At 31.4% G+C, this 12,471-nt stretch overlaps 2 protein-coding genes across 2 annotated transcripts; one reads left to right on the top strand and one right to left on the bottom strand.

Moving 5' to 3' along the window:
• Nucleotides 1-2,132: 2,132 nt before the first annotated feature.
• LOC100163740 (Krueppel homolog 2) lies at nt 2,133-6,441 on the top strand. The gene is made up of 5 exons (XM_001945841.5): nt 2,133-2,509; nt 2,583-2,780; nt 4,476-4,657; nt 4,771-4,838; nt 4,913-6,441. The coding sequence occupies exons 2-5, from the start codon at nt 2,623-2,625 to the stop codon at nt 5,264-5,266; spliced, it is 762 nt and encodes a 253-aa protein (XP_001945876.1). The 5' UTR covers nt 2,133-2,509; nt 2,583-2,622; the 3' UTR covers nt 5,267-6,441.
• Nucleotides 6,442-7,468: 1,027 nt separating this feature from the next.
• On the bottom strand, nt 7,469-9,438 carry LOC100165776 (leucine repeat adapter protein 25). Its single transcript, XM_001945623.5, has 4 exons — nt 9,251-9,438; nt 8,375-8,494; nt 7,898-8,300; nt 7,469-7,828 (listed from the first exon to the last, which is right to left on the bottom strand). Exons 3-4 carry the CDS (start codon nt 8,252-8,254, stop codon nt 7,595-7,597), a joined length of 591 nt encoding a protein of 196 aa, XP_001945658.1. The 5' UTR covers nt 8,255-8,300; nt 8,375-8,494; nt 9,251-9,438; the 3' UTR covers nt 7,469-7,594.
• Nucleotides 9,439-12,471: the final 3,033 nt, after the last annotated feature.

The following is a 12,471-nucleotide window of genomic DNA, read 5'->3' as shown; positions in this document are numbered from 1 at the left end:
ATACAGCACAATTTTTACAGGTACGATAATGGCTTGGACACGGGAGAGTCAGACAATAAACTTCCCACAAATCTTTGTAGTTTGTGACAGCTTAAAAGAAGAGCTACGAAATTCAACTTATAGTAAATACATTTCGGTTTATTTTTATAATCCTGCAGGAAGACCACTGTGGTGCAGACATTTTCAAAATTTAAAGCAAAAAAGAAAAAAAAATATTATCACGTATTAATAAAAAAATGATAAAATAAAATAAATTTGGTAAAAATGTCAAGTATCTACAATCTTTTGTTATTGAATTGCAACAAAATAAGATAATCGATCAATGATAAATCGTTAATTTACAGGTGATCCTGTAAATGTCGTAAAAATCTTAACTTTAAAAGATCATAAAAAATTAACTTGACTTCTCTGTAAACTTTTTTTTTCGAATGGTAAAAAGACTGATTACGAATCTTGAATTCAACTCTCAAAAGTTTGCTATGAAAAGAAAAATTTGGTGTGAATTGTTATATGAATTTTTAATTATAAAATTATTTCTATATTCTCATGATTTTGACAAACAGTCAAAATTCTAACTTCAAGCACTCATAAAAAGTTCTTGTGTTTATCAATTTTACTGCCTCGTAAGATGATGACAGACACAAAAAGTAAAAAAAAAATACACATCATTGTAAAATCATTACATCGCTCCACTCTGAATTTAAAATAAAGAGATAGGTCGCATAGTACGACTTAATTAATAATATAAGGAATAATTTATAATGTTATATAATACTAGCTGATCCCGTGCACTTCGTTGCCCGTTAAATGTATCAACTCTATATGACTCAAACTTTGTTCAATTCGTTATTTAATATTCGGTGTATACTGTATGGTATTTAAAATTTATCTTAACTTTTCCGTTGCCCCGAATAAAAATTCTGATTCGCAGCAGTAGGTACATTATCAAATAGACAATCTACCTGCGGTAGATCACGGACCCCGTGCTGTTTAACAAATTTAACCCTTTGTAAATTAACCCATCTTCTTCCAGATGTCTAATCTACCCACAAACATTAATTTATATATTATATCTAACTATATAAATACACAGACTATAACTATACAGACTAAACTCTGGAACTACTTATCAGATCTTCGTATAACAATAATAATAATAATAATAATAATAATAATAATAATAATAATAATAATCTACGCATAATAATAATACTGATTGAATATATATATATATATATATATATATTATGTACAATAACAAATCATCGATGGTATATAATAAATGGTAAGTTTGTTCTCGTGGCAACGAATTAAAACGATTCACTATAATTTGTTATTGAAATTTCTAGAACGAATCATTTAATACGACGTCACCCATGGCAACCATTTATAAACAAAAATTTCCATCCGAAATCTCAATCCCGTTTTAACACCTCTCGGGGTTGGTCCCATCCCTATTTAAATTAGCCTATCTTTTGAGTTCGACCAAATTACACACATTGTAAAAATGTCATCAAGATCGGTCCCGTAGTTTCGGAGTTAATCCCGGACAAAGACGTGACACTAGATTTATATATATATAAGATAATATGTATTGACGTACCTATATAGTATTGTATTTATCTTATGTGCTGCAATTGTCAAGTTTGCTTCGACGAAGAAAAGAAAATTAAAAAAAAGAAAAACTCTGAAAATATTGTATTGTATATACTTCTTTTTATCTTAAGAAACAAGTTTTTTTTTAATACCATTTTATAATATTGTTCAAGTTTCGGAAGTTAATTTGTTTTTTATTTTTTTCGTAAAATAAAAAAATACGTGAATCGATATTGTTTCATCTAATTTTTAGATATATATATTATATTAATAGAGCCATAGAGGTACTAGAGTAGCATTGGTAATTGGTATCCTCACTGTGTAGGACGTAGTTACCGTACTCATAATATCGTGCCGATCATAACAAAAAGTTTAAAAATACCTATGACTGCCGTAGTTGTTACCGCGAAGTTACGGACATATTTTCTCGGGGACACGTAGCCGTCGTAGGGAATTTTAACGCGTCCCAAAATGGTTAGACTGCAGTCGTCGTAATCGTGAACATTTCAGACTAGCCTGCTGTCCTTACAAAAAAAACAGGTTATCATCGTTTCTCCGACAATCCGACCTCCGCAAGTTCTGCCGTTCCGATTGTCATCGTATTTGCGTGTTTTCTCGACGCGCAAGTCTTGCCCACTGCTCGTGGTCGTTTTGTGGGTTCCTCTTCGGCTGTAGTCGCAACACGAAAACATTTTCGTGGAAATCGTTATACGATTCGTTTAGTCACCGCCTTACCGATAACGTATCCAATTTTTGAATCAATAATAATCACCGTCGTTCTCTCTTTTTGAAATTTACCAATCCGGTTTCGTTTTTTTAAAACGCAATAGGTACCTAGCTGTCGTTATTATTAAATTTGTCTAGCGGTGTATCGTTCCATTTTTCTGTAACTCGTTCAAGTCATTGGAGGAAGGTATGTGCGATTTTAAAGCTTTTCAGTGGATTAGAATGTTTTCTATGCGTTATTGATGAGTCTTGTTTTTCAGTGTTTTTCAGCCAAAATAGTTTTATTTCACCTGATCAATTATGTCTGAAGGCGACGCTGGACCGGATAGTGAAACTAGACCGAAAGGTGTTGAAGCGCTTAAACAACATGTTATCACGCATAAAGTAGAAGTATCTCTTTGGTGTACAAGATTGGCAACAATTATTTTTACGTTTGCATACATTCTGCCACTTTTCTGGTAAGATCATTTTCTTTTTCAATTTATTAGGTGCTCACTAACCTTGCTATCCGTTTGTGTGTCTATCACAAAATGCAGGTTATTTAAAAATTCAAATTATTTAGGTCAGAAAATAAACTACCTACCTATCTACTAAAAAATAACTTTCTATTATTATCATTCTTAATTAGGTAATCTTCTATATTAGGTACTATTTTGATTGATAAAGATTACTCGTCTTCTAATAAATTATTTAAAATTACAAAAACTTGTAATTTCAACACAATTTTTAATACTTTTGCTAATAAATGTTATTTAATTCAATAAATTAATCAAATTTTCACTATATCATAAGATATTCTTATATAAATGTATGCCTAAATGTGAAGCAATAAAATATCACTTTAGTGATTTATAGTTTATTAATCCTGAATCATACTGCAATTACATAATTGTAATATGATAGATTGTTTATGCTAAAACAAAAAATGGATCTAAAAATGAAAAAAAAAACAAAATTTATACCTATGATAGTCATATAAATATTATTAAATATTTTAGGTAGGTATAGTTGTTATAGACCTAATCTAATAAGTCTTACATATTTTTATTTTTTATAATTTATCTATTATTATATGAGAAATGTATCTTTAACAATACTATATAATCATAAATCAGAGGAACACAGGTTATAACTCACTTTTATCTCTCCTTAGATTTAGGCTATTATAATGACATTTCAAAAATAAATTTAAAACATAATATGTACATAATACTTAAATTGCATCAATTGTATCACCTAGAAGGCTACTAATATTAAACAATCATTAGGTCCCTATAAAATGAATATTTTATTTCGGAATACGACTGCCAATTAGTGATAACATAAGTATAATTTTTTGATACTTGATAGGTACTTTATTATGTTCCACAGTAATACAGTATATATTTTATAAACTGTTAATTTAAATTCTTATACCTAACTTACCTACGAGCTTACCTATTAATAATGTGTACCTACCCACTCTTCTATTTTCTTACAATTGTTACAATTTTACATTATTATATAGGTTACTATTTTGATATCAATCTAAACTTGTTTTGGTAAATTAAAGTATATTTTATAAGTATTAATAAAAGAATATAAAACTAAAATATTGATTATGTTAATTAGATATCTTGTGTTGCTGAACATGTCATAACATTGTACAAGGCCATCATTATGTGACCTCAAATTTAATTACTTATTCTAAAATGTTATTATTTTACCTATATATACTGAATAATACATGCTACTTAGGTACCTACCTAATTGTAAATATCAGTAGGTCCTATTAACACAAAAATTAACAATGTATCTACAAAATATAATGTTTATTCTATTAATAATCGTAAATTTAAAATTGTTGTCAATTTATTAGTGTATGTCTATTTTTTAAGCATTTAAATAGAAAAAATGTTAAAAAGGTTGTCAAGGGGTTGCACATGCATTAACTTTACACATCCTACTTATAAGTCATAATATTACGTAACTCCCTTTCATAATTTTAACAAAATTAAATTTATTTTTATGAAAGATGAATGACGTGAAATGAAAATGTGAATGTGATAGTTAAGTAACAACTAACACTAGTTGGATATGGGATTGGAAAAGTGTAATTAATTTATTTTATATAAAAATAAATAGATTAGTATAGGTACATTTTTAATTTTTAGGAACCCAGCAAGTGCATATTATAGAATTTTATTGGCAAATGCAGCTACAAGTGCATTGCGTCTTCACCAACGTCTGCCAGCCATGCAAATTTCTTTACAGTTCCTGACACAATTATTCAAAGAAGACAGCTGTCATTACCTATTGTACTCGGTGATATTTTTATATGTGTCACCTAATATTCGTATCCTTTAAATATTGAACATATTTTTAAAATAATATATTAAATGTATATAATATTTTTAATTTGAATTTACATTGCAGTTTAATGTTTTCCTTAACATAGATTTATTTCAGTTGTAATCCTGCCAGTATTTTTATTCTCAACGGTGCACTTTGCAAGCTATTCACTGACTTTACTTGATGTAAGTGTAATATTGTTTCAATATTAAATCGATTGTATGGATAAATCACTAAACATGTACAATTTATTTTTCAGCTTCTTGGTCAGAACGCATGGTGGGGTGCACGGCTATTGATATCTTTGGTTGAGTTCCAATCACGAAGTATCTTGCGCCTTATTGCCTTTTCTGAAATCTTAGTTATGCCACTCACATTAATCATGTCATTCTTCGGCCGCTCTGGATTGTTGTCTATTGTGTTCTACTATCATTTTCTCACATTACGATATGCTTCACAGCGTAATCCTCACACAAGACTCATGTTTTCTGACCTTCGTGTAGCAGCTGAAAATTTTGCAAACAGATCAGGCACACCATCGTTTTTGCGATCTGCTATTTTGTCGGGTATTGCTACCATTAGTCGGATGGCTCCCGCAGTGCCACAAAATTAATAATCTGACTTATTCATTGTCATTATCATATTTTTATTTAAGTGCATGTTGGTGGAATTTGTCTAACACGTGTTTCATTAGACTTAGAGTTATAGGATTCCATTTGGATACATACCAAATGTATGAGAAATATTGCTTGGTTTTTTATGTTTATTTATTATTATTGTTTTATTTTATTTGGTTCCGGTTCTTCAATTTAAAATAAAATAAATATTCAAATTGTATTTTAGTATATATTATTTATATTCAATAATTTGTGTTTATAGTATTTTAATTGTGGTCTAAAGTAATTCTATATATTTTTATTATTTTAAATGTGTTTTACTTAAAGGTTTGAATGTTTGCCTTTTTGTTTTAAAAAAATACATTTGAACAAATATAATTTGAATTACTTTAAAATAAGTTTACTTTTATGCGTGCATAAAGACTAAATAGTATATTATCCCTTTTATAAATTAAAAACTAACCATATTAAAATTAAAACTAATATTTTTTCTCAATTTTTAAGTGTTCTATGATTTAAGAAAAAAAATTGTTTGTTTTTTTTATGAACATAGTATTATAATTTATAAATGATTTATGTAACCTCCAAGTAAATAAGATTAATTTATCAGCTAGATTAAAAAAAAATGCATTTAAGTTCGACTGACAAGTACAACTTTTAATATTGTTTATAGATAAAAATTAATAAAATAATTTAATTTTCTGGAACTTTCTACTTTATTATCCATATTATTCTACAAGGTATATTTATATTAAATTGTATCCATGAAAATACCAGTTTATAGTTTAAAAAATATGATTCTAAATTTTTAACTCTTGTATTTAATTTATTGAAAAAATATATTCACTTCTACACCTACAACGTTGCCAAATATAACAAATACTCGTGTAATGAATTGTATGTATTGAAATATGATTTTTGTTTATTAAGTTTATTATATGTGTACACAGTAGGTATCTACTTGATTAGGTACTTGAATATAATATTTCATGTTAGATGCTATGTAAAGCAAATATTTGATAAAATTATATTTTAAGCACTTAAGTTTACTTTATTTATGTTTCAAACTCACAAACCGTAATAAATTAAAATTAATTTTATATAAATCATTGTTTTTATTCTTTTGTAAATACAAATTTTGGCCTGAATAAAATTAAGGTTTTGGTTAATATCTATTTGTTTTTAATATATATCCATTCACTTAAGTGGTGTGTAAGTTAAAGAAACTTATTGATATTTAAAAAAAAAAATTGTTTTGAAATTTAGTACTACCAGAAATCAATAGTTATTACTTATATTATGTAATTGTCTACACTTAATACAATAAAAAGTTCCATAAGATGTAGTAATCACAATTTGTCAGGATAAAGAACGTAAAGAATACGTGCCATTTAAAAATAACTTGATACTATATAATCATTGATATAATATTCTCTTTACAAATGTTTGATTATTTTATTCATCGCAAGCATGCATTTGTTGAGAAGTACACATACTTTGTTAATAAACCTACATCATGATATTATTTTTTTTTTTTCATATTTATACTATTTTATTATGATCAAGTCTGTTGAAGACAACTATTCAGAATTATCAGAAGTAAAGATATATAATATCTTCTATAAATAATTCTCTGTATGCGTTACAAACGTTTATAAAAACAATTTTTCCCCCACTAGAGTACATGACGTGTTTACCATAAACTCAAAAGTTCTTAATTATCTTTGAGTGGGTGATTAATGAATATGTATTCAACAACATAATCATTGTAATGACTCATTGGCGAAGGTTATTTTTTATGTTATACTTGAAACAATTTTGTATGTGATGATTAAGTATTTTAGTAGATAAGTTGCCATTTAGATTTGTCAGCTATAGGTAATACAATTCATAATGAATTCAAAAAATAGATTGTTTTAGACTGGAAATTGATAGAATATAGAATTGTTTCACTGAGTTATCAATCAAATTTTAAACACTAACGTCATCAACCATTTTGTAATTGTAGTTTTAAAATGTCTACAAATCTAAGTGACAAGTCCAAACACTTACCAGTAAAAACATGTCAAACATTTAAATTGTTAGAAAATGTATTAACTTCCAATTTTATAAAATAATTACAGTATATTTGTTAGTGGAAACTAATAGTCTAACAACATGATTGGCAGGAAATACTTATTAATAATTTAACACTTCCATGAAAGTAAGTAAATTTTATTGTCTTAAATTGTAATTACATAATATAATACAAATGAGTTGTATAATAATTATTAGTAAAAAATATTTATAAAAAGACAGCCCAGTTTGTGTTTAATACCATATTCTCATAAATCTGTAGATGTCGGCGGACGTTTGGGAGTTGACTGTGTTGAGGAACGAGATAAATCAAAACTGCTAGGAGTTACATTTGAATAAACCGATGTAGTATCTGACCCATCAGTGTCCGATGATGAATAAGAGTCCATGTTCATGATCAATTCTTGTCTATACGAACTAATAGAATCATTGAGCTGCCGTAACTGAGACAGGAGTTGTAAATCCATTTGACGTAGGCTTGCCTTAAACATGTAATATATAAATGATAACAAAATATAAAACTGGGTTAACTTAATATTACTGTTATATACCATTTCATTTCGGAGATGTGCAAGTTTTAGGTCAACAGATGACGGTTTCCTGGGTGGAACTGGAGGTTTTTCAGTTGGACGTTTATCAGAATGTTCAGATGGTATTGGTGACTGACGTGTTTGTTTAGGTGAGCCAACAAGTTCCGTTGGTTTAGGTGAGTGACGCCGAGCAGGTTCAGGTTTACTACGTGGTGGTACATCATACAGGCTTAAACGACTGAGGCTTTCAGGTAGAGGTGGTAGTTCAGAATCGTAAGACAATGATAAAGGTGATAATAAATCTGAGTCTACTCTCGAAACTTCCACTCCTGGCGACACATCGGGCACTGATGGTGTACGGACTGGGCGTTGAGCCATTTCATTATGCAATGAATGTGGAAGCAATGTGAACACTGACCCCACACTGAAAGAAAATAATATCAATTGAATTAGTATAAACATTAACTTGGTTAGAATATTATTAATTTACTAATTTACCTAAAGGACAATCGTCACCGGCAAACTTGCAGTCAGGACAGCAAGCTTCAAACGCCACTCGACAAATACCACACGTGTCGTCATTGGCTACCCAGCGCCATTGTGCAACGCCAAGCACGTCTAAAATATAATAAAAAACAATTACATAAATAGTACTTTTATACTTTAATACTAAATATAATGAGCAGCATATATTTTTTACTAATTTAAGACAACAAATAAGATCTAATAGTAAATCAACAGTATTTTTTCAAATGAAATCCAAATTTTGTGTTAAATTTACTATTGATTAAATTCAGTTCTGATGGGTAAATAAAATAAAATTAAACTAATGCCAAAATGTGTCAATAGTTTCTTTGTAATTATGTCATGTAATTTTTGCATCATAATGAAGTCACACATCTCTCCAATTTTACAGCCAAAACTTGTTGTAGTTACCATAACATAACAATGATACAGTGAAAAACATTAAATTTTAATTAAGAAGTACCCATGTTGAAAAACTATTGTAAAATGTTATTGATTAAAAATATTATATAAATTATAATCGTTAGAACGAGTTAACTAGCCTATGGAAAATATCTGGCAGATCCCCTAGTGTTTGAAGGGTTTCGTCGTACACATAATAGAACGATATTGGAAATTGAAATCGATCAACTTAAATTAAGACTTGTGGTGATATGAGGTCGACCACTGAGCAATTCACGCACATGCGGCGAAATAAAATTATCAAAAATCTATTTTCTTATATCCTTAATCGATGGTGGCCTACTACGATCCACACGTGAACTACAGAAGAGGTACCTACAGAAATCAAAATTATTTATAACCACATTTTAGCGATTGATCGGTGTTGTTGTTGTTGTTGTTCTTTACCTTTGACCACTACTTTCAATTTCTTTGGTGTTTCCGGCATTCGGCACACATCGAAGTTTAGCAAGTTCCAGAAAATGTATATTACGGTTCACCGCTTACCTACGTAAGTATACAAAAATTACAAAAACTTAAGAGCCGGACGGCCGACGCAAAATCGACGGCAAAATTTCGTTATCATTATCAATTTTTATTCACGGGCCATTGGTTTTTTACCAAGATAATAAAAACGACTTGTGCGAACTCTGTCGTCGTAAAACAACCACTCGCCCACGGGCCGTCAGTGCTCGACGAGGAGTCGACGACCGGCACTCCCATTCGTAGAAAATTCACTCCGCGGAAGTCTGTTGGAACAAATATGACGATCGATAACTGTAGTTGTTGTCATCAAATGTCCTGTTCATTTTTCTCGTTTTCCGACAACCGTTTTTCATCATCTTTTCCTCGAGTAAGAGGCCAAAGATTTTATGACGACAAATCTGTACAATACGATTACCTGTAGTATAAGATTATATTATAATCATTATTAATATGTCATAATATGATCATGAAAAAGTGAATGATGGGAGGATCTTAAAAATCTGATACCTATCTCCTGAGTCCTGGGCTTATCCGAGGTTTTCCCTGGGGAGTGGGCACTGAAGGAAGATATTTCTACCAAAGATTGCTAGGCAGCACATAACCGCCAGGGCCTAGGGCCTAGATCATATTATACGATAATTAGATACATATAATCAGTGTGGCCGTGACCGGTCGCGCCTTGGAAACCGTACCTAAATGGCTAAATGCAGTGGCGTAAACTGGGGATCGCACAGGGTCGCACTTGCAACCCCTGAAAATATCATAGGGTCGCAAGACTGCAAGAGTATCTTTTTGCGACTCCAAAAAATCACGATTTCAGTTTTCTAAGCCCCCCAAAAGTCTGTCCAACCTGGAAACTTATTGCAACCCAAACAATTCAGCCCAATTTACGCCACTGCCTAAATGTCGCGTTGCTTTTTGCGTTTAAGTGTAACTCGGGGTAACTTAATTGCTCGGGCTCGGGTGCTGCGACCGGCATGATTCAGTTTACAACATTACTTATATGTTCTAGTAAGCCGGCTACTTCAGATATCTGACGCAATGTAGCAATAAACAATTGTAAACTTTGTCCTAAAAAGTTCTGTTCAGCCATTATTAATATTAAAACTATGAGATTTATATTACAAAATATTTTCTCGTTATTTATATTTGGTAACCATAGAAAAGAGAAGGAAACACATTAGTAGTAACTAATATTGGTAATAATGTTTGTATCTATATATTATAACTTGATATCTGATACAATATTATACAAATTAAGTAGGTAGGTACCTATAACAAGTGCAATGGAATTAAGCAAGTTGTAAATTATATAATAATGTTGATGATATAAATGTATGGGTACCATATTATATACCTATCATGGTATTATCATGTACGTCGTGGTACAGAATAAAATAATAAGGCAGATACCGTCATAATAACATGGTGGGGGAGCAAGGGGGCCATGCCCCGAAAGATTCATCACTCCGCTTAGGTACATAATATAATCTAAAAAACTAATGAAAGAAGAAATTTTAAATATTTATAAATAGCTCAGAAGCAGCCAAAATAAAAATTTCAAATTGTTCTTGGAGATATCAGGAAAGTTTAGAGAGTAGTTTGAACCACTTTCGATTTATATTTTATACCAAGTGCTATATACCTACATATACCCAATCCCCCACAAATAAATTGTCCATATTGGTCGATTTAGTTCGCAAAGCTACCCAAATTTATCTGTGAACTGAGTTACCTAGGTAGGTACACCATAACCAAGATACACTTATATAATCTAAATTTTGATTTTTTTCACTTTTTGTCGGGCGAACCGGGTTATATAGGTACGACTAAAGTTGGATGTTGGTTCATCCGAAGTTAATAAGCCTCAAAAAATGACCGTGTTCAATAGAAGCTATTTCAATAGATTTTTACTTGAAACTTGAAGGGTGTAAATAGCTTGATTTTTCAACTCATATATCACGTCGTTTCCGATCGGTTCAACCGGTCTTCCGCGGCTTTGCAAGGATTGTCGGCCGGTTGAATGGCGTCGTACGGAATGTAATCGTCGCCCGCGAAGCGTGCCGCATAGAACAAAAGTCCCTCTAAATCTCCCCGATGGTCGGTTCCTTGTCGATGTCGTCGAATATCCGCTCAGTACTTCTTCCATCATTTCGTATTTGACGTTGCTGATGATCTTGCCCAAGATGTGCTTGATGGTTCGATTGTTCCGATTGTCATTTCGTTATTATGCGATGCAGCCATTTTTTACAGGTTTTTTTGTCCGCGTTACATAGGTGTCGGAATTTCAAATGTGCCGATTCCGAATTTCTTCCTGGGCCGTCGTCCATGACTTAAAACAAATATCGTTTATTACTTTATTAGTAGGTATAGCCAGCGAGTGCGCCATCACATTATTGATCGACCGATGGATTTCGGGCCCGTTTATTTTTCCAAACGCCATTATTATTATTTTTTGTCACGCTTGCACCGAAAGTTTGGTTTTCGACCACAGTTGAAACAGTTCGAAAGCAACCTTTTTCCGTCCAGCGGGCGGAAAAGAGGAAATCCCCAAAAGCGCCGGGCGGAAAAGAAGAAATCCCCAAAAGTGCCGGCCGCCGGGCGCGTATCCCCTGCACAACCAGAAACTAAAATATATACCTACCACAGTCCTTCCAAAACATAAACTTTTGGTTACATCTTAAATTTATAGTATAACCTCCTTGCATGACGCATTAAAATTTAAACATATTTTGTAGAATAGTCTATAATTGTTGCATAGATCCCTGCATAACCTTTTCCATGAACGCAGGGACATGACAAAAAATAGTATGTGTGGCTCGCGCGGGAAAGCCATTTCAGTCTTGGGCTCACTTCTCGCCCTTGCCACACAATATACTATTTATTATTATTGGTATACCAACTCGGCAACTCTTACTGTATTATAATATTTTAACGAGACTTTATAATTTATCGATCTGCATTATATTATACTGTCGTATATACTCGTTTTATACATTAACTAGCTTCCAGTGTGCCTCGATTCCGGCGTTGTGGAAGCCGCCTCCGGCGCCTTCGTGGTGGTTCAAGTGAAAAATCGTTTCACGGGAAATTCAAAAAAAAATTAACTGTACTGAAAAACTGTGACTTTGAGTGTCTAGCGG

Source organism: Acyrthosiphon pisum, chromosome A3 (assembly GCF_005508785.2).
Source record: "Acyrthosiphon pisum isolate AL4f chromosome A3, pea_aphid_22Mar2018_4r6ur, whole genome shotgun sequence".
Classification (NCBI taxonomy): Eukaryota; Metazoa; Arthropoda; class Insecta; order Hemiptera; family Aphididae; genus Acyrthosiphon; species Acyrthosiphon pisum.
The sequence above is the reverse complement of the archived record's forward strand: the minus strand, read 5'-3'. Positions and strand labels throughout refer to the sequence as shown.

Bases quoted from the DNA above. Each gene is read 5' to 3' on its own strand.
- LOC100163740 (XM_001945841.5), top strand. From the start codon at position 2,623: ATGTCTGAAGGCGACGCTGGACCGGATAGTGAAACTAGACCGAAAGGT. The intron at 4,658-4,770 runs GTATCCTTTAAA...GATTTATTTCAG, and splicing joins ATATGTGTCACCTAATATTC to TTGTAATCCTGCCAGTATTT. The intron at 4,839-4,912 runs GTAAGTGTAATA...TTTATTTTTCAG, and splicing joins ATTCACTGACTTTACTTGAT to CTTCTTGGTCAGAACGCATG.
- LOC100165776 (XM_001945623.5), bottom strand. From the start codon at position 8,254: ATGGCTCAACGCCCAGTCCGTACACCATCAGTGCCCGATGTGTCGCCA. The intron at 7,829-7,897 runs GTATATAACAGT...TACATGTTTAAG, and splicing joins CACATCTCCGAAATGAAATG to GCAAGCCTACGTCAAATGGA.